The 27,566-nt window shown below is 58.6% G+C and overlaps 1 protein-coding gene across 18 annotated transcripts in view; it reads left to right on the top strand.

The window, feature by feature from the left end:
- Positions 1-24,894, top strand: part of JAKMIP3 (Janus kinase and microtubule interacting protein 3) — a 30,573-nt gene extending 5,679 nt beyond the window's left edge. The window contains exons 3-22 of one of the 18 annotated variants that reach the window (XM_054728876.1): positions 4,073-4,288; positions 5,825-5,944; positions 6,452-6,598; positions 7,383-7,514; positions 8,105-8,140; positions 8,929-8,988; positions 10,841-10,969; positions 11,812-11,940; positions 12,992-13,075; positions 13,337-13,399; positions 13,611-13,709; positions 14,674-14,772; positions 14,870-14,929; positions 17,360-17,425; positions 18,468-18,536; positions 18,625-18,702; positions 20,982-21,185; positions 22,543-22,608; positions 24,061-24,102; positions 24,727-24,894. In XM_054728876.1, the coding sequence (XP_054584851.1) occupies positions 4,073-4,288; positions 5,825-5,944; positions 6,452-6,598; positions 7,383-7,514; positions 8,105-8,140; positions 8,929-8,988; positions 10,841-10,969; positions 11,812-11,940; positions 12,992-13,075; positions 13,337-13,399; positions 13,611-13,709; positions 14,674-14,772; positions 14,870-14,929; positions 17,360-17,425; positions 18,468-18,536; positions 18,625-18,702; positions 20,982-21,185; positions 22,543-22,608; positions 24,061-24,102; positions 24,727-24,894 (2,067 nt within the window). Of the gene's footprint in view, positions 1-4,072; positions 4,289-5,824; positions 5,945-6,451; positions 6,599-7,382; positions 7,515-8,104; positions 8,141-8,928; positions 8,989-10,840; positions 10,970-11,811; positions 11,941-12,991; positions 13,076-13,336; positions 13,400-13,610; positions 13,710-14,673; positions 14,773-14,869; positions 14,930-17,359; positions 17,426-18,467; positions 18,537-18,624; positions 18,703-20,981; positions 21,186-22,542; positions 22,609-24,029; positions 24,103-24,726 lie in introns of those variants that run through there. The other 17 variants (XM_054728882.1, XM_054728881.1, XM_054728884.1 and 14 more) reach the window with 17 other exon arrangements.
- The last annotated feature ends 2,672 nt before the right edge of the window (positions 24,895-27,566 follow it).

The raw sequence follows: 27,566 nt of genomic DNA, 5'->3' as shown, positions 1-27,566 counted from the left end.
TGGTGGCGTTTTGTGATCTAAAACTTTACATTCTAACGTGGCCTAATTTGTTGATCTTCTTCTGTATGGCTGGTGCTTATTGTGTCTTGTTTAGGAAATTCTTTTATTCTGGAGCCATGAAGTGTTATCCTTTTAGAACATTATCTTTCATGCGTAGGTGTTGGCCGTGCCTGGGTTGTATGTGTGCATGTGTGTGTGTGCTCACGTGTGTGTGTGTGCATGTGCGCTGTAAGGTGGGGGCCCAGTTATATGTTTTCCATGTGGATACACAAACTGTCCCAGCAGCCCTTATGGAAAAGACCACCTTTCCCCCAATCCACAGGGCCACCTCGTTATTATATGAGTGGGCTTTCTAGTTTGTTCTATCACAGCCCTTCTTCGAGCTCATTTTTAAATTATTCTCGCTTTATAATAAGTCTTGATTTCTGGAGGAGCGTCCTCCGGCTTTGTTCTTCAAGAGTAACTGGACCTTTCTTGGCCCGTGACTCTTCCATACAACCTCGGCTGGGGAGGGGGACTTGGCTGAGCTCTCAGAAAACATCAGAGCCAGGCAGGCATGGAACAAGTCCGTTCCTTCCCTTCCGCTTCGAGTGAAAATTTGGCCAGAAATGGCCCTGGGGACCCAGCGTCTCCAGGGTGGATTCCGGGGACGCTGGGGGGAAAGAACATCAAAATGATAAATAAAGGAGAGTCCCCAAATTGCCTGTGGAGTCTACAGGGAAAAACTGTGGAAGATTGAAATAAGCAAGAAAAGAAATAGAAGATTTCTGTCTCCTTTTCTAAGAATAATACTTGAGGGCTGTCTGAGCTCACACCATGTGCACCTTCACCTTTGACCTTCGTCTTTGACCTTTGTCTTTGATCTAGACTCTGCAGAGACAGACCTTCACCTGGAGGAAAACTTTAACAATGCAGCCATTCCTGTCCCCAGACGGACAGATGACTCTGCTCCAGACACGGCAAATGGTCTTTGCCAGGCAGGCAGCGCAACTCTCTTTAGATCAAATCCTCATTCGAATTGGCTGCAACATTTACTTGTCCCCTCATTAACTAATGAGCTTAATAAAAATTTTCTTAAAAATACATTTTTATTGATTTCAGAGAGGAAGGGAGAGGGAGAGAGAGATAGAAACATCAATGATGAGAGAGAATCATTGATTGGCTACCTCCTGCACGCCCCACACTGGGGATCAAGCCTGCAACCTGGGCATGTGCCTCAACTGGGAATCAAACTGATTTACCTCCTAGTTCGTAGGTTTTGCTCAACCGCTGAGCCATGCCAGCCGGGCCTACCATTTCTATATTCGTCCTATAGCTGGGAGTGAGGGGGTGAGGCAGGGGAGCTCCTGGTGGTGAGGTGAGGTGGGGGCCCTGGAAAGAAAGTGAAAGAGATTCAGGACACGAAGGTGGACAATCAGGATGGTTATTGCTCCCCAGTCAGGCGTGTCCCATTCCACCACAGCTACGATCATGAACAAGAACAAAGTGATGGAGGCAATTGAAGGAGGATCTGTTTAATCAAAGCAATGAGACGAACAAAGATTCTAGAAGGGCCCATATCAGACATGGAGAAACTTCTAGTGACCTGAGTTGAAGACCAGATGCAAATGTGCATCCCTCTCAGCACCATGATGACTGCGGCCAAAGCAAAGAGTTGGTTTGCGATGTTGAAAGAACAGGCTGGATCCAACTACGGTGTTGAATTTACTGCTAGTTCTGGGTGGTTTAAACGATTCAAGAATCGTTCCTTATTCCATAACGTGAGAGTGAGTGGCGAGTCTGCGCATGCTGGTGTGAAGGCAGCTGAGGAATTGTTGGAAACTCTAGATAACCTGATTGAGGAGGAATAAAATTACTTCCCTGAGCAAACAGTCAATATGATGAGAACTCCCGATTCTGGAAACGGATGTCTGAAAGGCCTTTCACCCACAAGGAGGCCAGGTTGGTGCCAGGGTTCAAGGTCTTTAAGGACAGGATAGCAGACTTGTTTGGAGGTAATGCTATGAGCTACAGATCAAAACCCTTTGTGATTGGGCACAGTGAGAACCCAGGGTCTTCAGGCATTTTACTGCAGGTCTCCTATGCGAGCAATGAGAAGTTAAGGAGGACCCGGCTCCTCCAAGATGCCTTCCTGAATTGCTACTGTTTGGAGAATAACATACCTTTCAAGATTTGCTTATGGTTGATAACGCTCCTGGACATCCTCCTTTCCTTGGTGATCTTCATCCAATATCAACGTGGTGCTTCTCCCTCCAAACACCCCCTCTTTGATCAAACAGTGGATTGAGGAGTTATATCAGCTTTTAGACCTATTACCTGAGGAGGACCTGTGCCCAAGCGATTGCTGCAATGGAGGAAGACGCTGAGAAGGCACTGATGTAATTCTGGAAGGATCACAACGTCTGTGACTGCATTGCTTGAGCTTGGGTGGTATCACCAAGGAGGGTATGAATGGCATCTGGAAGAAAGCTATACCATGTAGCTCAGGTGTGCGGTAGGCTATACCATGCAGCCCAGGTGTGCGGTAGGCTATACCATGCAGCCCAGGTGAGCGGTAGGCTGTACCATGCAGCCCAGGTGAGCAGTAGGCTATACCATGCAGCCCAGGTGAGCGGTAGGCTATACCATACAGCCCAGGTGAGCAGTAGGCTATACCATGTAGCCCAGGTGAGCGGTAGGCTGTACCATGCAGCCCAGGTGAACAGTAGGCTGTACCATGTAGCCCAGGTGAGCAGTAGGCTATACCATGCAGCCCAGGTGAGCAGTAGGCTATACCATGTAGCCCAGGTGAGCAGTAGGCTGTACCATGCAGCCCAGGTGAGTAGTAGGCTATACCATGTAGCCCAGGTGAGCAGTAGGCTGTACCATGTAGCCCAGGTGAGCAGTAGGCTATACCATGTAGCCCAGGTGAACAGTAGGCTGTACCATGTAGCCCAGGTGAGCGGTAGGCTGTTCCATGTAGCCCAGGTGAGCAGTAGGCTATACCGTCTGGATTTTATGTTCCTCTGTGATGTTCACAGGACAGTAAGATCACCTAACCAGGCATTTCTCAGAATGTGTCCCCGTGGGTAAGCGGCAGGTGACTATGACAGGAGTAGAAGATGTAGGAACGTGTCCTTGGTGAGAATTTTCAGTGGAGACACTGCATGCGAGAGTCCCGGGGCCTTAGGAGGACCCCGGGAGACACTCTGATCTTAAAGTGAGTTTCCCCGCCCTTCCCTTTGTGGGAGGATCACGAAGCCCCCGATGGGCTACCACCTAACTGGACCACTTCCGTGACTCAGGGAGGGTGGCTCCTGGCCCAGCCCTCCTCTGAAGCAGCGGATTGAAGTGGGATGTGTGAGCAGAGACTGGTTTTCTTGTTTCCTGGTGAAAGAAAAAGGATGTTTGCAGAGTGTCTCCGCAAGAGGGGAAACGTCAGGCCACAGGATATAGCTGCGTGTTAATCTGGTTTTCTCCCCACTGGCCTCTCTGTTTCCATAATTGACTGTGTTGCCTCTGCATTTCTGTGAGTTCCAGTAAATGGGAATTTAGCAATTAAGGATTTCTTTTTTTTTCCTTTCTATTCAGTTCACCGCTTCCCCATGAATTCTGCGATCTGGGCTAATTAGACATCTCATCTCTTTGTTTCCAAGCTGACTTCAGCAGATGGCTGATTTATTAGCTTACTGTAACCTTAAACAGCACGCAAAGCAACGAGGCATCCTCTCCCGCCCTGTTGTTTGAAATACGTTTTAAACCGAGTCTTCTTGCAAATCTGGCGTCGTTTGTAACGATGCCCATGCCACCCGCGCCTGCGTGTCTGAGGAGTGGGCAGTGGTGGGGCTGGTTCTGCCCTCCCCTCTGGGGGCAGCCCACCTTTGGCCTCAGACGCACCTCTGGCCGCCAGGAGGAGGGCTGGGAGGCAGGTGGCTCCTCACAGCTGTTAGGAGGTTGAGCACAGGGAGAGTGGGGAGGGCTGCCGTGTGTGTGGGGGGGGGACCCCTCCTGATGCTTGTGCATTCTGCCTGTTGCTATGGTAACAGATCTGCATCCTGCCTGCCTGTGTGATTGTGTTCTGTTCTCCTTGTAGATGGAGGAGATAAAATTTAAGGACAGAGCAGTCTTCGTGCTGGAGAGAGAGTTAGGGATTCAAGCCGGGCATGCTCAGAGACTGCAGCTCCAAAAAGAGGCTCTAGATGAGCAGCTGTCCCAGGTCAAAGAGGCTGATCGGCACCTGGGCAGCCCCAGACGGGAACTTCCTTATGCCAGCGGTGCAGGAGACGCCTCAGACCACTCGGGAAGCCCTGTAAGCACCTCCCCGTCTCGCACACGTGCGGCTGCGTGTCCCTGTGAGGAAGCCCCCCCCCGGCCCGTGTCCAGAGCCAGAGCCCTCCCACCCTTGGAGCACCAACCGTGCCAGCAGCCCGCCAGCCAGGCCCTGGGCCCCTCGGCTCTCTGGCGTGGCCGAGAGGGCGGGCAGCCTTTGTCCTTCCTTCCTTGTTAACGTAGCGTGTAGCCCTGCCTTCACATGGTCCCCCTGCCGTGGACCCCCAAGACTTTGGGCTCCCTGCAGGAGCCCATCTGAGCCACCGGGCACCCAGGTTGATGAGGGTCCTGGCACTGGCTCCTGCCCCGGGCTGGTGGGACACGAGGCTGAGCTGCTTCTCTGTCCACACACAGGCTCTGCCTTCTGCCCAGAGGGCCGGCTGCCTGCTCCCCTCCTCCTGAATTTGACCCCCGTGCACCGCTCCCTGCTCCCCTCCTCCCGAATTTGACCCCCGTGCACGGCTCCCTGCTCCCCTCCTCCTGAATTTGACCCCCGTGCACCGTTCCCTGCTCCCCTCCTCCTGAATTTGACCCCTGTGCAGTAATTTCCGCCATTCACATCACCCATTGCCCGCCCACCCGCTTTCCATGTAACCGGGACACCCGCCTGCTCCTCCCTGGCCCGCCAGGATGGCACAGGGCCAACAGCTGCCCGGCCAGGACGCCACTCATCTCATTGCCGCTCCTCATTCAGAGCCCTCTTGGGTGGTCCTGGGAAGTCGGGGGCAGTGGGGGGGGAAGGGTCTGAATTCCACGGACCCTCCAGGAGGTCCGTCTGGGCCTGCCCCTAGCCTCTCCTGCACCTGCTGCATGAGGAATCATTCCTCCGTCCTTTTGGGCACCCGTTTGCTTTAGGACAAAACTGTGTGTGAGCTGAGCCAGCCCTAGGACGGTGACATTTCAGGATAGAAAGTGACATTCGATCATCCTATTATACATGGCGGAGCTGAATTAGCGCCTGCCCTGGCCTGACCCCCACTAGATTGCGCCAGCCCCAGAGGCTCTCAAACCGCATTAAAACGTTGTCACGGATTTTTGCCTGAAGTTCCAAAGTGACCTTTCAGAAACGTAATCTTGGGGAAGCAGCTTTTGAGAGTTGTAAGTCCAAGGTCGTTACCTGCGCTCACTTTAGAATGCCAGGGAGGTGACTTCCCGCCTGCGGTGCGGACCCCGCCTCGGTGGCAGACCCCGCCTGGGGAGCAGACAGCAGAGACTGAGGCGTGCGTGGGCTGGTTCCGATGCTTTCTGGGCTCGCTGTGGTCGGGATGCCTGCATTTGCATGCCCTCACCTTCCACATTTGCATTTTCTGGACATTTCTGCTCCTGCATTCTGTCCCATCTCACGGCTTGCCACCACGGCGCTCCAGCCCCTAGGAGGGTCCCTCGCCCACCGCCCACCCAGAGTCTCCGGCCACCGTGACGTGAAAGTGCTCTGGTCTCCACGCTGTGTTGGGATTTGCAGAGGTTTCTCCGTCTGCATCTACGAACAGTTATTTGCAGTTGATTTCTGTTTTAGGAACAGCAGTTGGATGAAAAGGATGCCCGGCGTTTCCAACTTAAAATCGCAGAGCTAAGCGCCATCATTCGGAAACTCGAGGACCGGAACGCCTTGCTGTCGGAAGAGAGGAATGAGCTGGTGAGCGCGGCGGGGCGGGGCGGGGTGGGGCAGGCTGGATCCCGCGGGCTTAGGGCTGCAGTCCACTTCCAAAGTTCCTCGCGGAGAGGAGCGATGGTGACAAGGGCGGGCTGGTGTCCAGGCCTCTTGGCTGTTTCCAATAAAACTTTGTTAACAAAACCAGGTTGAGGGCCAGACATGGGCCTCCGATGCTGGTTGGCTGATCCCTGCTCTGTATTATTGGGCAAAAGTATCCTCCGTTCTTCCCGTTATCCGAGGACCTCAGCCTTCAGTGGCGCCATCACCGTCAGTCCTTGCAGCCACTGGGGTTTCTGAGAGGCTTGTCCCCAGATGAGAGCTGCTCAGGGCTCCCCGGGGGTCCTGGTTCCACGGCTCTTACTGGACTCGACTCCAACCCCTCGCTGTCGCCAAGCTTGTTCTGCTCAGCTTGCCTGTTCCATAGGGTGACCGGCTGGTTCTCTGTCACGCCTAAAAAAAATCGTGCTTGTACCTAATTGTGTCTTTCAGCTAAAGCGTTTGAGAGAAGCTGAAAGCCAGTATAAGCCTCTGCTGGATAAAAACAAGCGCCTCACTCGGAAAAATGAGAGTCTGTCTCACACGCTGCGTCGAATGGAAAACAAGTTAAAATTTGTCACTCAGGAGAACATAGAAATGGTAAGGGGCCCTGACCTGTCCATCAGCCAGCAGGAGGGTAACCATGACAACCTCACCACACGGTTTGACACGTTCCCGGCGGCCCTCCGGCTCTGGCTCCAGCCTCTGGTCTCCTGGGGGGATAGGAACTACCAGGGCCTCAGATGAGGGTCTGGGCTCTTGAGGGCAGGGTGTCGCCTGCCTGGGGAGTGACAGGGAGTAAGATTCTGAGCAGTCACATCCCCCACCCCCAGGCCACCTTCCAACTCGGAGTACCTGGAGCAGAGGTGGTGGGAGCTCAGGACCGGCTGTGAGAGAAAGGAACAAACCGACCGGGCAGGGGGCACCGACCAGGGGGCCAGGGGTGCTCCACTACTGCCTCCACCACCAAGCAGGCGGGGGTGATTAGCTGGTGTTGGGTGTGTTTCTTCTGCCCCTGAGGGCCCCAGAGGCCCTGAGTGAGAGTTTAACCAGGGATGTGAGAAAGGGGCGAGGTGGGAGGAGTGCCCTCCACACCCCCCTGTGCAGAACCCCCTCTTTTCACACTCTGACTTTGGGAACGGCCGTCGGGTGCGGTGCGAACTGGCACGGACAGCTCACATGTTTCCCCAGGGGCTCTGAGCCAGGCTGCACAGCCCTCCCCGTTTCAGGTGCTGAGACGCAGCCTCGATTCCCCAGGCTCTGCAGCCGGGCTGCTCCAAGGTCCAAGGCCTGAGCGGAGAGCGGGAGGACCCTGACTGCCCATCGCCTAGTCCGACTGCCCTGCTCCTCCCTTGTGAGTGACGTGGTCTGGTTGGCTTTTCAGAGACAAAGAGCCGGGATCATAAGGAGACCCAGTTCCTTAAACGACCTGGATCAGAGTCAAGATGAGAGAGAAATTGACTTCTTGAAACTCCAAATTGTGGAGCAGCAGAACCTCATAGACGAGCTGTCCAAGGTGCCGTCCAGCTCCTTTCTCTCCCTTCTCTGCGCTGCCCCCTGGAGGTTCCACCCTGAGCCCCTTGCCCCTGGGGGTCTGCCCAGAGGAGCCCCACAGGAGGTGGGGGTGTCTGTCCTCCTGGCCCCTCCCTGGGTTCATCTTGGCTGGGTCCCTGCACCGGTCACACTGGAGGTGGCCCCTCCGGACCAGGGGTTTCAGGAGCCACAACACCAGTGCTAGGGCCATGGTGACCACAACCCGGGGCTCAAAACCACAGCCACGGATTCCCTCCCAGTTCTGGAGGCCAGGACCCCAAGTCAACGTTATAAGAACTTATGGGGGAACAGGAAAGGGAAAAATCAACCCAAGTTTCAAAAGGCCAGTTCGCCCTGCACTGAGGGCCCTGGGTGCTTCCGCAGGCCACGGGGCTGGGGGTCAGCTGAGGGCGGGAGGAAGGCCCATCAAGGCCGAGTGAGGCCGCCCCTCCCAGGGCAGGTGGGGGGGGGGGGCGCCAGGCCATGCTGCGGTCAGGAAGCGGCAGAGATTTGGGGGTTGCAGGACTCTGGGGTCTGCTCTCTGAGTCTCCAGGCGAATGTCCTTTCTTTCAGACCCTGGAAACGGCCGGCTACGTGAAGAGCGTGCTAGTAAGTACACTCGGCACTGCCTGTCCTCACGCTCTTTCTGGTGCCCTGTTCCCGGGACCCCTGTGCCCATGGCTCCTTCCAGGCCAGACACGTGGCCGTGCCAGCTCCCAGGTGGATTTTGTGGCCACAGCGCTACCTGCCCCGAGGCTTTGCCGAGGTGACCCAGAACGCCCACCTGTCCGGGGGCCACCAGCTCTGCTCAGCACTGAGTCACTTATTCTGGGCCCCCTCCTCTCTGGGCCCTTCCCCCCACCGTGGCTCCCCAGCCCTGCCAGCATGCACCCACGGGCTGGAGCTGGTTGGTTCGGTCATGGTCACAAAGATGCAGCCTCGCTCCCCAAGAGCAGCAGGTCACTGGCCTCCTTACACATTCAGGGGGTCCATGCTCACATCTGTGGGCTCCACATGTGCAGGCATCTGCTCAGAGGATGCAGGGGCTGGCTCATCTGTCCCTTGGGTCCCATTTCTGTTCCTGCCACTCAAATCCCCTGCCCCCCACGTGGGCCCCCCAGCCAAGCACCACCGTAAAAGAAGCTGGGGGGCCGATGAGTGTGGTGAGCCGAGCCACCCAAACAGGCCAGGCACTCCTCCAGCCCGAGGAGTGGGGACGAGCTGCCCACACCTGCAGGCTCCCCGAGCAGGCCGTGGGCTCAGCGTGTTTATGTCAGTGTGGCCGGTACGCCAGCCTGTCTACACCCACCCGTGCTAACACGGAACCTAGACGGTGTGTTTGAAACTGATAGAGCTGTGCAATTACTCAAAAGCATCTCTTCTACTGGTTTCTGCAGGAGCGTGACAAGCTTTTGAGATTTCGGAAGCAGAGGAAGAAGATGGCCAAGCTGCCCAAGGTCAGTGAGAGGGGGTCGGCGTAGGTGCACATAAAACATGTGTTTTAAAAGCCACCTACGAGGAATGAATCTCTTCCTTTGGACGTGAAAAGAAAATGATTTTATTATTTCTAAAAATTGTTACTGTGATAGAACCAAAGCAGGACCCAAAGGAAGTAATTCGGTTCATACTTTCAAATTTAAAAATCCAGCCTTATTTCTTTTTCTTTTTTTAATCCTCACCCAAGGATATTGATTTTTTAGAGAGAGTGGAAAAGAGAGGGAAAGACAGAGAGAAATATTGATGTGAGAGAGACACATTGATTGGTTGCCTCCTGCACGCACCCCGGCCAGGGCCCAGGCTGGGGAGGAGCCTGCAACCGAGGAACGTGCCCTTGACCAGAATTGAACCCGGGACCCTTTGGTCTGCAGGCCGATGCTCTATCCACTGAGCCAAACCGGCTAGGGCCAGCCTTATTTCTTTTTTTTTTAATATATTTTATTGATTTTTTACAGAGAGGAAGGGAGATGGATAGAGAGCTAGAAACATCGATGAGAGAGAAACATCGACCAGCTGCCTCCTGCACACCCCCTATTGGGGATGTGCCCGCAACCAATGTACATGCCCTTAACCGGAATCGAACCCGGGACCTTTCAGTCCGCAGGCCGACGCTCTATCCACTGAGCCAAACCGGTTTCGGCATGCCAGCCTTATTTCTTTAACATTTCCAAGAGAAGATATGAACTCAGGATAATAATAAGGAGGGGCAGGAGCCTGCCTGGGACCCTGAGGCCCTGAGGACCTGTAGGCTGCAGCCCCCACCCCACCCCCATCCACAGGCCCCACGCAGGCCCCCTCCCTCGAAGACCTGAGTAATTTCTCTGCTGCACAATCCTTTGTGATAAACCTGTGATTTTTATTAAAGGGGATCTGGGAGACATTTCCTAAGGACCTGGCTCATGTCCTGCTTTTTGCAGAGCGTGTGTGTTTTTTGTTTGGTTTTGAACAATCAGCCGTGTCCTTCATGTGAGCTATGGGAGAGGCCCACAGGAGGCGTGAGAGGTGTCGGGTCATTTGCGGGTATTTAGGGGCTCTCTGAGGCCCAGAGGCCGACAGCAGGTTCTAGCAGCGTAGACGGGCTGGGGGAGGTTCACGCTCTCCCCCTGGGCCAGGTGCTCCGTGAGATGAGAGGAGGGACAGTCGGGTGAGTCAGGAGCCATCAGTGGGCAGGACAGCCTTGGGGGCCGAGGACAGGGCATTGGTTGCCACCACACACTCCAGCCTCGATGGCCAGGGGACCGGCCACGAGCTGGCACACGCAAGGCCCGGCGGGGAGGGGAGCCTGGGTTGCCAACGTCAGAGGTGAGCTGTGGGGTGTCCCTCAGGCGGGGCTCTCCCACGAGCTGGGGAAGGAGCTTGTTTTTACTTTTATTCTAATCTGCCGAGGACGATGCTTTGAAAACACAGTGAACCTGTGTCACTAGACACGGGGACACGTGCTGAACACCAGCCTAGTGCCCACTGTTAGTCGGGTGTCATGTCACCTGCATGGTGGCATCCGAGTGCCGCTGCCCTGGGCCCCGCAGAGCTGGTCCCCACGGCCGTGCTCAGTCCCTACCGTGAAGGTGGCCCGGCTCTCCACAGACCTCCGGCCCCTCGGCCCTTCGCCAGCCCCACTTCCAGAAGGACCACATGGCAACCCCTTGCCCTGAGGTTGGGCAGCCGCGATGGAGCCTGGCGTGCGCTGGGGTGTGGCCCTGAGTTGGCCCACAGCCGGGCAGCAGAGGAGCCGGGGGGGAGCGGCGCCGAGGCCCCTGGGGCTGGCGGCTCGGCCCGGCGGAGCGTGAACTAACACTGTCCCTTTGACCAAAGCCGGTGGTCGTGGAGACCTTCTTCGGGTACGATGAAGAGGCTTCCCTGGAATCGGACGGCTCTTCCATATCCTACCAAACCGACAGGACGGACCAAACCCCGTGCACCCCAGACGATGACCTGGAGGAGGTAACGGGGCGGGCAGGGCGGGGGTGGGCGCTGCTCCCTGCAGAGGTGCCACCGTCCACAGTTTGGCACCATGAGAAACACCCCTGTTGCTGCTGCCCAGCTGCTGGCCGCCCCTTTCTCTGAGCACACACTCCGTCTGCGTCACCCTGTCTAGTGCCCCCTCTGCAGAGGTGCAGAGAAGAGAGCTCCCGCCCTCTCAAGGGGCTGCATGTGGGGAGGTCTGAACCCCAGCCCGGGGTCGGCACCATTGCCAAGGGCACGCGTCAGGATGTGCATGGGCAGCAGACGCTCTCTGATGAGAACACGGCCAGGGTGTCCCACCCGACAGTCCCTTCTTCTGGAAGGATGCCAACCTCAGATCCAGGCAGCCATCCGAGCCTGACTGGTCCTGCCCGGGGGCCAGGGGACAAGGAGTGGCCGGTGGTCCATTGCCCTGACCAGGCCCAGGGGGCATGAGGCCATGGTGGGGCCGCCCCTGGTAGGTCTGGCGGATGCCCCATGGCCAGGGAGCTGCTTAGAGCTCTCAGACACAGCAGCGCACTTGCCACTGTCAGCCTCAGGGAACAGGATGGGGCTGGGGGAGCTGGGCCAGGTTAGGGTTCCTGGGCCTGGTTGCTCCAGACATGGCTGCCCTCCCACGCAGATCTCTGGCTTGTTTATTGAAAAGCGATCCCTCCGGGGTCCAGTAGGGCCTCAGGAGGCAGCAGCAGCCACCTGCCCTCTCCAGGTGGAAGCCCAGCGGGGCCCTGGCCTCGGCCACCCACACCCCAGGGTCTCAGACTCACCTCCCGGGCCCCCAGGTCGAGGCCGGGCGCTAACGCTGTGTCTGTGCGCCTCTCCAGGGCATGGCCAAGGAGGAGACGGAGCTGCGGTTCCGGCAGCTGACCATGGAGTACCAGGCCCTGCAGCGCGCGTACGCCTTGCTGCAGGAGCAGGTCGGAGGGACGCTGGACGCAGAGCGAGAAGTTAAGGTCTAACTGACTTCCACTCCAGTGGGACCTCCCCACTCCACCCCGGCCGCGGCAGGGACACAGGCATCACCCCACCTTCCCGCCCGGGCCCTTCACTGCCCCCGTCAGTGTTTGGGGAGCCCAGACCACTAGGAACCAGTGTTTGGGGAGCCGGCGCTGGCTCAGCTGGGCTGGGGCCTGGCAGAGCCGTGCTGGGCGCAGGGGTGCCCGGGAACCTCCAGAGACCACGGCGGCCTTGCTCCGGGGCGGGGTGGAGGTCACAGGGCCTGCAGCTCCTTGAAGGTGAGGTCACCTTCCCTGCACACCTGGCAGCGGAGGCACAGGGGTGAGGGAGGGCCAGCATTTGAGCTCAGGTTTTGAAATTTGCTGAGATTATTCATTCATCCAACACATGCTGGGCTCAGATGCTGTGCCCACCTGCTGCCCCTTAGGAGAGAGGAGGCCCCGAGTTGAGGGCCCCCCAGGCCCTGTGCCCAGCTGGCCCCAAACGCTTTCATCCATTTGCCCTGAAAACTGTTCCCAGGGGGGCAGGAGCGCCTTGTGGTTTAGGCATTAGAGGGAATTGACTCACAGGAGGGTGGCTGGGCCCCAGGAAGCCCAGGTGGCACTTAGGCGGCTGGTTCTGTAAACAAGGGGTAGGCTCCGCAAAGGAGGGAACCCAGGGCCGGCAGAGGGCGCCACGTTGAAGGGAAGGCTCTGTCCGGGTCTGGGCTGGCGATTGCTTTGCAAGCCCCTCAGCGTGTGGCCGCGCTGTCATCAGGGACGGGACCAGCCCTGGCCCGCACCCAGCAGGCCCAGTCCTCCTTGGCCGCTTCACCCTGCACTGGAGGATTTCCCCTAACAATCCCTCAAAACGAATCACAGAGCACCCCTGTATCGAGTGAGGGCCTCGCTTCAAGTAAGCGTGAAGTCCTTCCTGACGGAGCATCCTTGCAAAGCGATAACGGCCACTTCCCCGCTAGCTGAACCCGCGGGTCGCCTCTGAACCTCCGTCGTGCGGGCATGTCCTGGCTCTCAGGGAAAATTTGATGTCTCTCCTCCTGTCCCACAGACCCGTGAGCAGCTGCAAGCAGAAGTGCAGAGAGCGCAGACACAGATAGAGGATCTGGAGAAGGCCCTGGCCGAGGAGGGGCAGGTGAGTGCGTCCATGGGAGGCACCTGGGTCTGACCGAAGCAGGGCCGTCCCCTCCTGTCTCTATCCAGGACCCCCAAGAAAGTGGGTGATGTCATGGGTTGTGGTTAGCAGGGTGACAATTGTCATGAGGCGGCTGCTTCAGGAGCTGGGTGCTGCGTCCGTCTGTCAAACCCTCTGCTCCGCTGAATCGTGATTGAAATGATGGATTTATGGTTTTATCCTGCAGTGTATTTATTCCTCCATGTCCATTTCATTTTCAAGGACATGAAGTGGATTGAAGAGAAGCAAGCCCTGTATCGGAGAAACCAAGAGCTTGTCGAAAAGGTGCGCCTGACCCGTCCTGGAGCCTGGCCGGTCCCCTAGGAAAAGCGCGATTTCTCTGTGCTCACGGGGGCGTGCGGGTCCCTGCAGGCTGGGCGCTGGGCCAGGCACCCAGGCCAGTCACCATCCCCAGGGACAGCCAGAAGCTGTCGGGGAAGGCAGGGAGTTGACCTCACATGACCTCCAGTGTCTCGCCCACCTTTTATTTTTACAGATTAAACAGATGGAGACGCAAGAGGCTCGTTTAAAACACGATGTCCAGGATGTGAAAGACCAGAACGAGCTGCTGGAATTCCGGATCCTGGAACTGGAGGTGCGCTGTGGGTGGGGTGCTGGGCATGAGCAGCGATGCCCGAGTGGGGTCACCTGCGGGGCTGGTGGGATGGAGGGCTGAGCCGGCCCCTCTCTCGGCCTTCCTGATGCACAACCCCAAAAGGCTGGGTTGGAAAGGGTGTATGAGGGTGCCAGGCAGTGACCAGATGCCCGCCCTGCCAGGGCAGCTGGGACATGAGGTCCACGTCTGAGGCAGTGACCCGGGTGGGCATCCGTCCTGCTGGCACCTGCACACAGCTCCAGAGCCCCTTTTGGGTCCTGGCCACCTTTAGGACACCTGGCGACGAGGAGGTCATGACCCTAGCTGGCAGGACGACCGCCGTCTTGTATGACACTGAGACCCATCTTTGCTTTGTTTCTCTGAACCCTCATTTCTATGGTCTGTTTCCTGGACTCTCTGCACACCTGAGGTGTGGGGTGAAGGGTCCCCACTTGCCCACTGAGGAAGCAGGTTGAGTCCAGATGGAGTTGCCCCTCAGGGTGGCCCCCTCTACCTCCCTGGGGTGGCAGGAAGGCTGTGCGGCTCCCTCTGTGTGTGACGGTCCCCTTGGCCTCCGGGGCTCTCGCATTTGGTCCTGGATGAGGACACACCAGCACCAGCCGCTGTCCTTGGGAACTGCTCTGGTCAGGCCTGTGGGGATACTGCTCCCCAAGTGTCCCGGCAGTCCGTTGGGGTTCACGGTGCATGAGCAAGTCCCGAGGGCCCGCCTGGGCTGGGAGCTCCGGCTCCTGCGGGCATCTTCACGGGGCCATCTTTTCGGGCAAGTCCACTGAGCTTTCAGCCACCACTACAGCTGGAGCTTCATTGACACAAATGTCGTGTTGACCACGCTTGGTGGCCTCTGTGGCTTTCCTGTGTTCCCTGGGCTGCCCCAGCACAGCCTCCGTGGTGGGAGGAGCCGGGAGGGACCAGCGGCCCGTGCCCAGCCTTGCTCTCTGTCTAGGAGAGGGAGAGGAAGTCACCCGCCATCAACTTCCACCACATCCCCTTCGTGGACGGCAAGAGCCCCCTGCAAGCGTACTGTGAGGCGGAAGGCGTGACGGTAACCCCCCCGCCCCACCTGTGCCCCAACTGTGCCCACGCCCGCCCCACCCGGCTGGCGCTCACCTCCCACGTGTCCCTCGTGCCTTTGCCTCCAGGACATCCAGGTCACAGAGCTGATGAAGAAGCTGGACATCTTGGGGGACAACGCCGTAAGTGTATGTTGCTCTCCTGACTTGTGCATGCCTCCTCATCCGTGGTCCGGGGCCCCTGGGAGCCCTCTGTGGTCCTGCCTCGGGCTGCCCTGCCCAGCCACACCTTCCTTGTGGCCAGGGCTGCTTGAGAGGGGCGCCAGGCATTTGGGAGAAATTCTGTTCCTTTCTCATGTTGTTCCTGTGCCCGTGTGGGTGGCGACCAGCACCCAAACGGGGGTTTGGGGCCTCCGCTCTGCGAGGGTGGGAAGCCCACACCCAGCTCCTCAGCAGAGATACTTCTAGCCACATGTCCTCAGTTTCTGAATCCCTCTCAGTCTTTAACTCTTCCAAACCCTGGCTGGGATGGGTGCCGTAGACACCCCAGACTTGGGAGTCTCACTTTCTTGGTTGGGAGGGTGGGCAGAGCCCATTAATAATCCCAAGTCTCATTTAGGCCAGATTTTCAATTTCTACAACAAACACCCTGAAGGAATCCTAATTAGTGAAGGGACGAAGTAACTGTACCTACATCCCAGCCTCCATCCTCTGTCCATCCATCTATCTTCATCCATCCATTCATCCATCCATTCATCCATCCATTCATCCTCCATCCATCCAGCCCAATTATGCAGCCTCCATCCATCCTCTATTCATTTATCCCTCAACCATTCATCCTCTAGCAAGCCAGCCTCCATCTATCCATCCTTCATCCTCCGTCCATCTATCTTCCATCCATCCATTCATCCTCTATCCTCCATCCACAAAGCTCCTCCTCTATCCTCCATTGTCCTTCATCTCCATCCATCCATCCATCCATCCATCCATCCATCCTTCACCCTCCATTATCCTCCATCGTCTATCCTCCATCTATCCACCCTTAATCCTCTATTCTCCATTCATCTACTCCCCATCCTCCATCCTTTGTTCATCCACCCTCCATCCACCATCTTACACTTGTTGAGTCCTCTGCCCAAGGGGTGGATCAACTGCACTAGGTGGCAGCCCCACTTCATACCCCAGAACTTCCCCCCCCCACTCAAGGTGTACTAACAAACACATGGCCCACAGCTGTCCTAAAGTCCTTGGGCTTCCCATCCTGGTCACTGCTCTCAAGAAAGAACACTTAGACAAACTAGTGCACTTCTCACAGTACATGGAAGAAAAAGAAACACACACACACACACACACACACACTTGCTCACTCACAAGCACATACCAAAACCCAGACATTCATGCAGCCTGGCCAATTTATTTCCTGGATGCAGGAAGGATGTGGGGCACTGGTCCCAGTACCACGCCTGAGTCAGGGGTGCAGTGTGTCCCATGGACAGAGCCTGCCTCTGTGCCTATAGCACTTGGTCACTACCCCTCACCCCCCATGCTCCCTGCACAGGTATCGGATGGCAAGAGACCCCTTCCCTTAGGGAGCTCCCACTGCAGAGGGAGTCAGGGACAGCCCAGCTCTCACCACATCATGTGCCCACATCCTCTGAGGATGCTCACTGGTCTTAAAACCAAACTCTCCCCACCTGGAGGGACCACCCAGGCGGGCTCCTTGGAACAAGATAGGAATAAAACATGCAGAAAAAAGGCAAAGCACCAGGGATGGGGACCATTTCACAGCCACGAGTGTGTGATCTTTGCTCCACATTTGTCAGCGATGTTTTAATAATTCAGGGCTGCATATGCAAAAAGCTGACTTTACACAAAGATGGGGGCATAGACAGGTGGGGACACATTTATTGCTGCCTGCCTGCTTGATACGCTGCCCACCCATCCCATTCTGCCTCAGTGGGCTAATTAGACCATCATGGCCACCAGCAGTGAGAGGACCAGAGAGGACAGAAAGGAGAATGCACCCAGAGCGAACAGGGTCACAAACAGGGCAACAGACTCCTGGGAGGGCGTTTTAGTAAAAGCAGCCTTGGCTGTGGCCCCAGCCCCCACCCTGCATCTGTTCAATCAGCCCCACTAAACACCCACCATTCTGCCCCACCTTGAAGCCACCATTCAGTCCAATTATGCACCCACCATTCAGCCCCACCATGCACCCCTCACTTAGTTCCACCATGCCCCCCTCATTCAGCCCCACCATGTACCCCTCATTTAGTCCCACCATGTACCCCTCATTCAGCCCCACCATGCCCCCCTCATTTAGTCCCACCATGTACCCCTCATTCAGCCCCACCATGTACCCCTCATTCAGCCCCACCATGTACCCCTCATTCAGCCCCACCCTGTACCCCTCATTCAGCCCCACCCTGTACCCCTCATTCAGCCCCACCATATACCCCTCATTTAGTCCCACCATGTACCCCTCATTCAGCCCCACCATGCACCCGTTATTCATTCCCACTGAGCACCCATCAATCAGTCTCACCATGCACCTGTCATTCATCCCAGCTACCCTGATGGCCCTGCCCCTGACTATATGTCTATTCTGCTTTGACGCAGAATCTGACCAATGAAGAGCAAGTGGTTGTCATACAAGCCAGGACAGTCCTGACCTTGGCTGAAAAGGTAAGTGATTGTGTGGGTGCTCCCAGCAGGTCTCCCTCTCCGTGCTCAGCTCAGAGAAAATGCTCCTCCTGGGAGGAGGAAGGGTAGGGGGGTTGCTGATCCTGTTGGCCTTGGAAGGCCTGGCACACACAGAGGTCAAAAAGCACCCACCATGCCCTAGCTGGTTTGGCTCATTGGATAGAGCGTCAGCCTGTGGACTGAAGGGTCCCAGGTTCAATTCCCGGTCAAGGGCACATGCTGGGGTTGCAGACTTGATCCCCGGTGGGGGTGTGCAGGAGGCAGCCGATCAATGATTCTCTCTCATCATTGATGTTTCTATCTCTCTCTCCCTCTCCCTTCCTCTCTGAAATCAATAAAAAAAGAAAGCACCCATCATGCATGTTTGCAAATAACAGATTCAGCCAGACATTGCCCCAATGCCAGCTCTGCCTCAGTTTCCCCCAAAGGCTGCAGATGTGGTGGGTCTGTAAAACCATCAGCATTCTATTTGACCTGCCAAGACTCTCCTTTGGGGACTACCCAGCCCACTTGGACTCCCACATTAGCTCCCCCATTCCCAGGGCCACCAGTCTGCTCCTGGTCCCACCCACAGCCCCAGCCACCCACTGCACCCTCCTACAGGCCTCCAATGGGAAGGGGAAGGGGTGCTCCAGTGAATAGGGGTTCAGGGGCCGAGACTGGGGAGAAACCCCCTCCTGCATCTCCTTGCAGAGCTCACAGGGGCACGTACTCCCGCTGCCCTCAGCTAACATCCCTCCTGTCCCCGGGGAGGGGCTGGGGGCAGACTCCCTGGAGACCAGCAGGCTGTGGGCTGGAGCCTGCACTGGCCTGTACCCTGGGCACATGGATCTCAGGGAGACCACAATACCAGCCCAGCCCAGCCCAGCCCCAACTCCCGATGAGGGCAAGCTCTCCCCTCCAGGAGGAAGAGTAGGGGGGACACCGGGGCCAGGCCTGCCTCCTTCCTTCTGCAGGCTATTTGCATGGCTGGGGGAGGGGATGGCACCCCAGGGTCACAGCCACCTGCTCTGTTTGTGTCCAGTGGCTCCAGCAGATCGAAGAGATGGAGTCAGCCCTGCAGCGGAAGATGGTGGACCTGGAGAGTGAGAAGGTGGGTGGGTGTCCCGCCATGTGGCCCGCACCCCGGCGTCACCAGGCTGGACCCCCGAGGCCGAGACACAGGTCCTCTCGTGTTTCAGGAGCTGTTCAGTAAGCAGAAGGGCTACCTGGACGAGGAGCTGGACTACAGGAAGCAGGCCTTGGACCAGGCTCACAAGGTAAGAGACGTGTGCTGCTGACCCCCGGGGCACGTGGACATGGGGGAAGTTCTCCCTCGCCAGTGCCGTGGCTCGGGGGCCTGTGTGGGCCAGGCCTCAGGCCTGCCCGGAGAGCCTGGGCCAGTGTGACCGGTGGGTCACTGCCTGCCTGTGTCCCTCTGACACCCCCTTGCCCGGCGAGCTCCGAGGATGCCCAGGCCTGTCATCAAACACTTCGCCCCAGAAACCAGGGCACACGAGCAGCATCAAAGGGACATTTGAAATGAGGAGACAGCACTGAAGTCATTGAAATATGATTCATTTGCGAATTAACTGAACACAGTTGAGTTAAGTAACACCTCTCTACTGGGATTCCTGCTGTGTTCGCCCCCGACTCCCTGACCCACACCCCACACGTCTGTCTGCCGGTGGGAAACAGCGTCCCCACGAAGGAACCCAAAGTTTCCTGCAGGAGCGAAGCCCGCACCTCCTTTCCGGCCATTAGTTACCCCGTGAATGAATGTCTCCCTGCAGGCCCGTCCTAGTCCGTGGGCCTTTGTCTCCCCCCGGAGTGCGAATCCGTGAAGGCAGAGCGTGTCACGCGCTGGTCCAGGGGCCCCGGCAAGGCGGCCTGAGCGAGGTGCCCGAGGATGGGCTAAAAGCAGGCGTGGGGTCTGCGACTACCCTCCACCAGCGGGGAGGCCGAGGCCCCTCGGCCCCTCATGGTAAATAGGAGACTCAGTTCTCCTTCCCGGAGTTGTCAGGGGGTCAGAGACGCCCCCAGGTGGCCCGGGCTCCTGCTCATGTGTGTAGGGAGGGGACGTGCATCCCCCTCCCAGGTCCCTGTGCGTTAATTCTAGGCCCACACGCACCTGTGTTTATCTGAGAACCTGGAGCTCCCCTCGCACGCACTTGCCAAGCTCCTGCTCTAAGAAGGGTGGGACGTGGCGTGTGCGCTGGCTGGGACAGCTTATCTGGGGCTGTCAAGAACGATGAAATGTAAGTGAGGTCCAAAAGTGGGTGCTTTATTTTCATTTCTCAAAATGTCTACTAAGCCCAAAGGCATTTTCATAATCATTTTGCCTGAAGAAAAGGAGACATTCGTGTCTGAAGGGGTACGTTTTTGATGGGGAGATGGGCTTCTGTAGTTTGAGAATGTGGTTCTTTCAAAGATTGTATCTCTAAACTCCCAGAGGGAAAAAAGCTCTCCCAGTCCTCAGATCCGATGGCTGAGCCCTTGGGAGTGTGCAGCAGGGTGAGCGCTGGGGCGGAGTCAGAGCAGGAGCCACTTGGCATGTCCCTGGTGGCTTCTTGGTCATGACAGGCTTTCTGGAAGGCAGCAGAGGGCTGAGGCACTTACCCTGCTCGGGGTCCCCGTGTCCCCACCATAGCCCACGCGGTCTCAGCTCAGTCCTTCCCCGCCCTGAGTCTCACCCATCAGCCCCGACCTGGGGCCCGGGGACCGGCTGCCCCTCTGCCTGGTCAGCTTCTCCGCTCATCCCATTCCTTTCAAGGGGACGAGGGGTCTGTGGGGCTCCAGGCCCTCCCCTGAGATCCATGGTGATGATCGTGGCCCCTAATAGTCATCCTCCGCCCTGGTCCATGGGGAAGCCGCCCACCAGCTGAGGTGGCTGGTGCAGGGCTGGTGAGGGCTCCGAAGTATTGGGTGGTGCTATGCCAGCGTGGTGAGCTGGTGGGCCTGGGAGACCCTGAGGCCCAGTCCTGCCTCCTCAAGGATGCTGTGACCCCTGGGGAACAGGGTGTGCCCCGTGTGTGAGTCTGTGCCCGAGTGCTGGGGTGGCACTCAGTGGCCCTCCCACTTGTGAAGAGGGACTGGATTGAATCTCTTTGGGAACACAATTCACCCCACCACAGGCGGCACTGGGGACGACTCAGATGCCCCGCCTCAGTAGGGACAGGCGGGAAGTCAAGGACTCGCCCCTCTGTCCTTAGTCACAGAAGCCCTGTGGGCACTGCCCTTCCTCCTGCCTCGGGACCCACAGCCCAGGTCTGACGAAGGTTGTGAGCCCAGGAAGAAGCCTTCCCTCCCCTGTTCTTTCCTCGGGGACACCTGCCCACACCCCACACCCCGGGCTGTCACCCCACTCTGGGCTCACGGATCTGCCAGCCACGTTTTCCGACGTTACAAATCGTGCCGAGGGCCGTGCTCCTGGGCCCGGTGGCAGGGCATCATTGCAGCCAGGCCAGTGCCCTCAGTGCAGTGGCTCGGAGCTGTAACACCAAGGGACGGAGTGCCTGGCCCCCACCGGGCGAGGACTAACCTTTCCCCTCCCGCCCAGCACATCCTGGAGCTGGAGGCCATGCTGTTCGACGCCCTGCAGCAGGAGGCGGGGGCCAAGGTGGCCGAGCTGCTGTCGGAGGAGGAGCGGGAGAAGCTCAGGGTGGCCGTGGAGCAGTGGAAGCGCCAGGTCATGAGCGAGCTGCGCGAGCGGGACGCCCAGATCCTGCGGGAGCGCATGGAGCTCCTACAGCTGGCACAGCAGGTGCGCGGGGCGGGGCGGGGGGAGATGGTGCCACGAACATGCCCTCCAGTAGCCACACCCATGACCACACCCTATCAGCCACACCCATGCAGACCCTCCTGCCAGGCCACCTGCCCCTCCAGACTGGCCTCTGTGGCCACACGGTCCAAACTCCGGGGCCACATCCCCTCTCCTGGGACCCCTGACTGCCGGGTGAGGGCGTGGTGAAGGTGCCATCTGGGGAGCAGCAGCTTGTGGGCCAGGGTGCACCCTCTGGCCTCCTCTGGCCAGTCCATTTCTAGACAGCCTGCTGTGCAAGACATGCCTCCCTCCCCCCCTCCCCTCTACGTCCTGCAAGACCTGGAAGGGACATGGACGGGTACCCTGCTCAGAGCACCCCAAATGCAACGCCTGCACTTGCAGAAGCGGGGGAGCTAGTCAGGGAGGCTGCCAGTGACTGCCAGGGGCTAACGTCTGAGCAGAGGATTAGCCAGCTGCCAGGACCCTCACCCCGGACCCAGGGTGGTCAGTGTGGGACCATCGCCTACGGCCCCCACCCCACCAGGTGGCCATGGTCAGAGCACTGCTGCCTCAGGGCCCCGGTACTGTGTGCACGCACAAACACGCAACTACACTGAGTGGCCAGATTATTATGATCTCTGAACACATAATAATCTGGCCACTCAGTGTATATATATATTAGAGGCCCGGTGCATGAATTCGTGCATGGGTGGGGTCCAGCCAGCTTGGCCAGGGGGAGGGGACATGGGTGGTTGGCCGGCCTGCCTGCTGGTCGAACTCCTGGTCGAGGGGACAATTTGCATATTAGCCTTTTAGTATATAGGATATACACTGAGTGGCCAGATTATTATGCGTTCAGAGGTCATAATAATCTGGCCACTCGGTGTACTTGGCACTGCATATTAAAGGGCTTCAGATCGTATGTCACCCTTCACGCCACTGTAACCACGTTTGGGAAGGACTGTGACTCGATTCCTTACCGTTTCCTTGGGCTTCTAGCATCATGGTTCATAGTCTGACGGGCAGGAGGTGGGAGGGGAGCGTGGCTGAGGGAGGGCCGTCCTCTTGTTGAGCGTAGCAAAGCCACGAGCTGGGACGGGCTGTTGTCTGTTGTGGGGTCAGGGCCAGCAGACCCCCCCTGTCCTGGACACCCCAGGGAGGACAGGCTGAGGCTCCAGGCTGCTCACAGCACAAACTAGGGCCTCGTCAGCACCACCGCGGGGCCCACGTCCAGCACGGCCGTGGCTCGATGGCTGCTTGGGCGCCAGGTCCCTGAACGAAACCTTGAAAGCCGTCTTCCCACGTGGTTTCCCAGGCAGCCTGGTAACGGAAGCCTTCCGTCCTTTTGCCGTTGCAGAGAATTAAAGAGTTAGAAGAAAGGATAGAGGCTCAGAAGAGACAAATAAAGGAACTGGAGGAAAAGGTAAAAGAAATGCACATGTTGGGGCCTGTTTTGTTACCGGAGCGTCTGAAAGAGAGAAGGACCACTAACTCTCCCGGGCGTCACTGGAAGCTGGCTGGGTCGGGGCACAGGAGACAGAAAGAGGTTTCAGGGCCACAGCGGCTCTGGACCAGGAGCCCGGGGCCCGGGGCCCGGGGACCGGGGCGCCCCCTCTGCCATGGCCCAGCTGCGCGACCTCTCGCGTCTCTCGTGGCCTCAGTTTCCCCAGCTGTGGCAGGGTGTGCCGGACCCAGGCTCCCTGACCCCCGGCTGAGGCATCTGATTTGTCCAAGTTCCCCGGCACGCTGGTCTATACACCGAGCTTCTGCAGGGCGATGTCCCTCTCGAAGACAGGCCGGCCGGCCAGGACGAGTCTTTGTTTCTGGTCCCTAACACAATCGCTTCTAGGTTTAGGAGACTCGCGTGCTGGCATGGGTTTAGTTTGGGGCCTGGGGCGGACTGTCCGGTTCTCTTCCTGGACCCCGGCCTGTGAGGTGAGGGTCGCGGTGCCCCGTCCACTCCCGGTATTAGGGCGACTTGGCGCTCCCCAGACCGAGCTGCACGGAGCAGGCCCGCGGAGGACCTGACTCTTCCCGTGGATCTTTGCTTAGTTTAGGGCAGTTCTTTTTCCGTAATTTAGGGACGTTTCAGGGATCGCCAGTGACCACAAGTGATGGGTTCTTGTGGTCAGTCCTGCCTGGGGGGCAGGCCTCATAGAGTGGCCGGCTCCCCACTGAGTGCCGAGTGCAGAGGCCAGTCGGATCCGCCCCCAGCTGGTCCCTTCCAGAGAGCAGGAGGCTGGTGTTTGGACGGGACTCCCTCACCCATGGCTGCGCATCCTCCTGGAAGAGTCAGCAGAGGCTCTGTGCTCCCAGGGAGAGGGTCCCCTCCCTACAGCAGTCCTCCTACAGCCCCCCCTGCCCCACCCTGCCCACCCCACACTGCACCCCCCCTCCCGCCAGTGACAAAACCTGGGCACTTCACTGCCATCTGCTGAGCAGTCTCGTCCCAGTGAGTGCGCAAACCCACTGCACCCAAGGCTGGCCCCTCGAGCTCCTATTCCACACGCCCCCTAACCTGCTCCCCCTCTTCAGCACCCCAACCTGTGCCCCTGAGAGGCAGGGACGCACCAGGCACGGGCCTCCTGACTGTCCCCCACAGCCCTGCCTCTGGCCAGTGCGAGGTCCCCCAGAGCGTGTCTGTGTGGTGGCCGCACCGTCACTCAGACCCAGGGTGTCCCCCCCCGCCTCCCCCCGCCCCCGAGGCGTGACCCTTAAACCGCTGGACACCGGCCGACCCTCGTCTTGTTCTGTCTGCGACCACAGCGTTTCCTGCCAGAAGTACTACAACCTCTCTCTTCTCTCTCTTTCCCTCCATGTCTCTGCCCTCCCCTTCCTTTTCAGTTTCTATTTTTGTTCTTATTTTTCTCCTTAGCTTTCATTCTGTGGTCATAGCTCGCCCGGGCACCCTGACGTGGTGAGTATGTCATTGCCTAGAGTTTCCGGGCGAGGGTCCCACTCTGCCCCCTGCCCGCCCAGGAGGTGCCCGGCAGCCCAGGACCCTCAGCCCCGGCCGGGGCCAGGATTCAGAGGGGCCTGCGATCGTCAGAGGGCACAGCGCGCTTGCCTTTCTTGACAAAGAAGGAGGGCAAGGACCCCCTCCCCCCCAACACAGCGGCGGGCTGTGCGCGCCCCAAATGCCTTGCGACTCTGTTTTCTGTGTCTGGGGCACGAGCGCTGACAGAGCACTGTTACGGTCTTTTGTCCTTTCCCCGTGGTATCGGGTACGAGCGTGGGTCCCGCTGGAGATCCGGCCAGAGAGGCCAGCCCCCTGACGCGCTGGCTCATTCACGCCCAGATCACGCTAAGCTGTGGGCCATCCGCAGCTTTCACACCAGGCCACATGTGGAGGCCAACCACCGCCTCCTCCCGAGACAGGAGGAGAGGACACGGCTGTGTGTGTCCGAAGCCCCGCCCTTCACAGGGTACCCTCGAGGACCTTCCCCGGGAGGGGGGTGGCTCTTGCCTCTGGGCCCCATCCTGCAGCTGCTGCCCGTCGCTGAGCTGCCGTCCTGACGTGTCCTCGTCTCTGTTGTTCCAGCCCCCAGAGGAGCCGGACCCCGTGCCTCCGGCTGGACTAGACGGCAGCGGGTGCCTGGGTGGCAAATTGAGACCGCCTGCGCCATCCCTGCGCACCCCGGAGGCTCTGGTCTGTGCGGACGCCCTCCTGTGGAGGCAGCGGCCAAGCGGGGGGCTCCAGCTGCTCTGAGCGGGCGGCTGTCCACCCTGACGAGCCAGAGTGAGAACTAGTTTCTTGACTGGGCTCCATGGAAGAGCTTGGTCTTGGCTGCTGGACCCTGGGGTCCCTCCTTGGGGCGCAGCCCCCCCAGGCCCCATTCCGGGGACATGAATCCCCTGCTGTACAGGTGCCGAGGGCATGTCCCCGAGCCTGCACCCCACCCCTCCTGGTTCCCACAGTAGCTGTTACATGGTCTCCGAGGAGGATTCTCAGAAAAACGCAGCTGCCCCACGAAAGGACAGAGTGCAGGCTGTGGCCGCGATGGTGACCTGCGTTCCGGATGTCCCGAGGGCGGTCTCCCCGGGCCGCCACAGCTGGGCTGCGCTGGCGCTGCAACTTGCTCTCTGGGGTCCCGAGCACTGACTGATGGGCATGTCACGGTGCCCTCCCTTGTTTGAAGCTGATGCCCCGTGGGCACAGATGGGGCCGCGGCTGCCACGCTGCTCTGTGCCATCACCGCGGCCTCCTGACCACCGGAGACGTGCCCTGAGCCTCGGCCGGGAGCCTGGTGGGACTGAGCATGATGACAGCAGGTGGACAACACAGCGGGCCCCCTGGACAGGGCTCTGGCCTCCTCAGAGATCCTGGCGGCCACCTCCAGCAGCGCAGCCCAGACCCCATGGAGGCCTGGGTGCTGGTCGCCACCCGCCCAAGGCCCGCAGGCCACAGGGAGCCGAGTGGGGTTGAAGCTGCCCTGTCCAGAACTCTGCCCTTCAGACTCCAGGGCTGGTGCCCGGCGAAGGACGGCAGGGCACCTGGGAAGGTGAGGAGGGAGCCGGACGCCGAGGTGGCGAGCAGGTAAGGTACTGCCACATGTCCATGGGGACAGCGCTTCCTTCCCGCCTGCTTGGGGCCCTTGGCGGGGGCGGGAGGGTGGGAGGGGAGGGCGCTGACCTCTGTTTGGCCACAGGATTCCACCTTATCTGATCCTGCTCAGTCCAGTGCAGCCTCTTTTAAATGTGGGTCAGTTTGCTGGGACACTCCTCTGGGTCTATATGGGTGGGTGGGTGGGGCCGGGTGGGGGTGGCTCACTGCCCATTACCACCCCTGGACCAGGTCTGATCCCCAGAGGGTGTCCATGTGGGGGGTCCTCACTTTTTTTTATGAGCTGAGCCCATGTGGGCCTCCTCAGCCCAGACCCAGGACACCCCCAGGCCAGCCAAGGCCTCCCTGAGCCCCCTATGAACGTGTCAGGGACTGTCCCTGAGCTATGAGTATGGCCTCACCTCTGCTCTGCTTGTGAAAGCCGCCCCCCCACATCTGCCCCAGCCCCCACTGGATCTTGGCTTGCCCTGCCCCCCCCATCTTGCTGCACCCAGGATCTTAAACAAGAGAAAGCTTCCTACATTATCTCGTGGAGCCATCCTTCTCTCTAACCCCGACTCCCAGCTCAGCGGGCTTCCTGTGTGTCCCCAGATGCATCCCAGCCACCTGGCCCATGTCACCTCTTCTCCCTGCCCCAGGCCAGGAGGCAGTGTAAGGTGGAGCCCCGGGACGGAGGAGGGCAGGAGAGGAGAGAGGTGGGGCGAGGTGAGGCTCTGGTGCAGGGCGAGCCAGGGCTGGCTTCCGAGTCCGTAGGGTGTCAGCAGTGACCATCAACGAGCCCCCGTGCCACACAGTGGGCACCGTCGTTGTCCGCGTAGAAAAGGGAGCGAGCGCCGAGCCGAAACAGAGGCAGAGCCAACCTGGGAGGAGGAGGCTCTGAGCCTGCCGCCTGCTTATTCGGAAAGGGTCCGGGACGTCTTCTTCACGTCTGATAGCACGTCTGCGTGGGTGTTCCCTAAAGAGGCAGGCGGTGAGCCCGATGGGGGCCCCAGCCCCGGCAATATCTGGTCCCCCGGGGTGCTCAGCACAGCCTCGGGCTAGCAAGGTCCCTCTACAGCAGCGCTTCTCAACCTTCCTAATGCCGCGACCCTTTAATACAGTTCCTCATGTTGTGGTGACCCCCAAGCATAAAATTATTTTCGTTGCTACTTCAGAACTGTAATTTTGCTACTGTGATGAATCGTAATGTAAATATCTGTGTTTTCCGATGGTCTTAGGCTCTACAGCAGTGACCCACAGGTTGAGAACCACTAGCAGGGTCGCCTAAGACCATCGGAAAACACAGATATTTACATTACAATTCATAACAGTAGCAAAATTACAAATAATTTTATGGTTGGGGGTCACCACAACATGAGGAACTGCATTAAAGGGTCGCGGCGTTAGGAAGGTTGAGAACCACTGCTCTAGAGCAAGCCTGCGGCCCGTTGGCCGAGGGTTTGACATGCTTCCCTGCCTGGTCCTGCCCGGGGCCCGGAGACACCCTGAGGGCCACCCGAGGGCACTCAAACCCACACGGAGCTCAGGTGCCTCTCGGAGTGATCAGGAAAGTGCTGACCACCAGTGCCTGGCAAGGACAGTCCACAGTCACCGCCTGGCCTCAGAGGTCACCCGTGGCGGGGAGCAGCGGGCACCATACATCACAGGGGCACATGGCTGTATGGAAACATACTGCCCAGGGTCCCCCGGAAAGACTCCACAGTGGCGGTGGCTTCTGTGCTGTGGGCATCACTCGTGGCCTCCCATGAGCCAGCCCGGCTCTTTGCATTTGGTGCACAGTTTTGGTGGAAGCACCTATTTTGCCCGTGGTTGTCCCC

This window comes from Eptesicus fuscus, chromosome 17 (assembly GCF_027574615.1).
Source record: "Eptesicus fuscus isolate TK198812 chromosome 17, DD_ASM_mEF_20220401, whole genome shotgun sequence".
NCBI lineage: Eukaryota > Metazoa > Chordata > Mammalia > Chiroptera > Vespertilionidae > Eptesicus > Eptesicus fuscus.
Note: the sequence above shows the minus strand (reverse complement) of the source record. Positions and strands in the feature narration are given on the sequence as shown.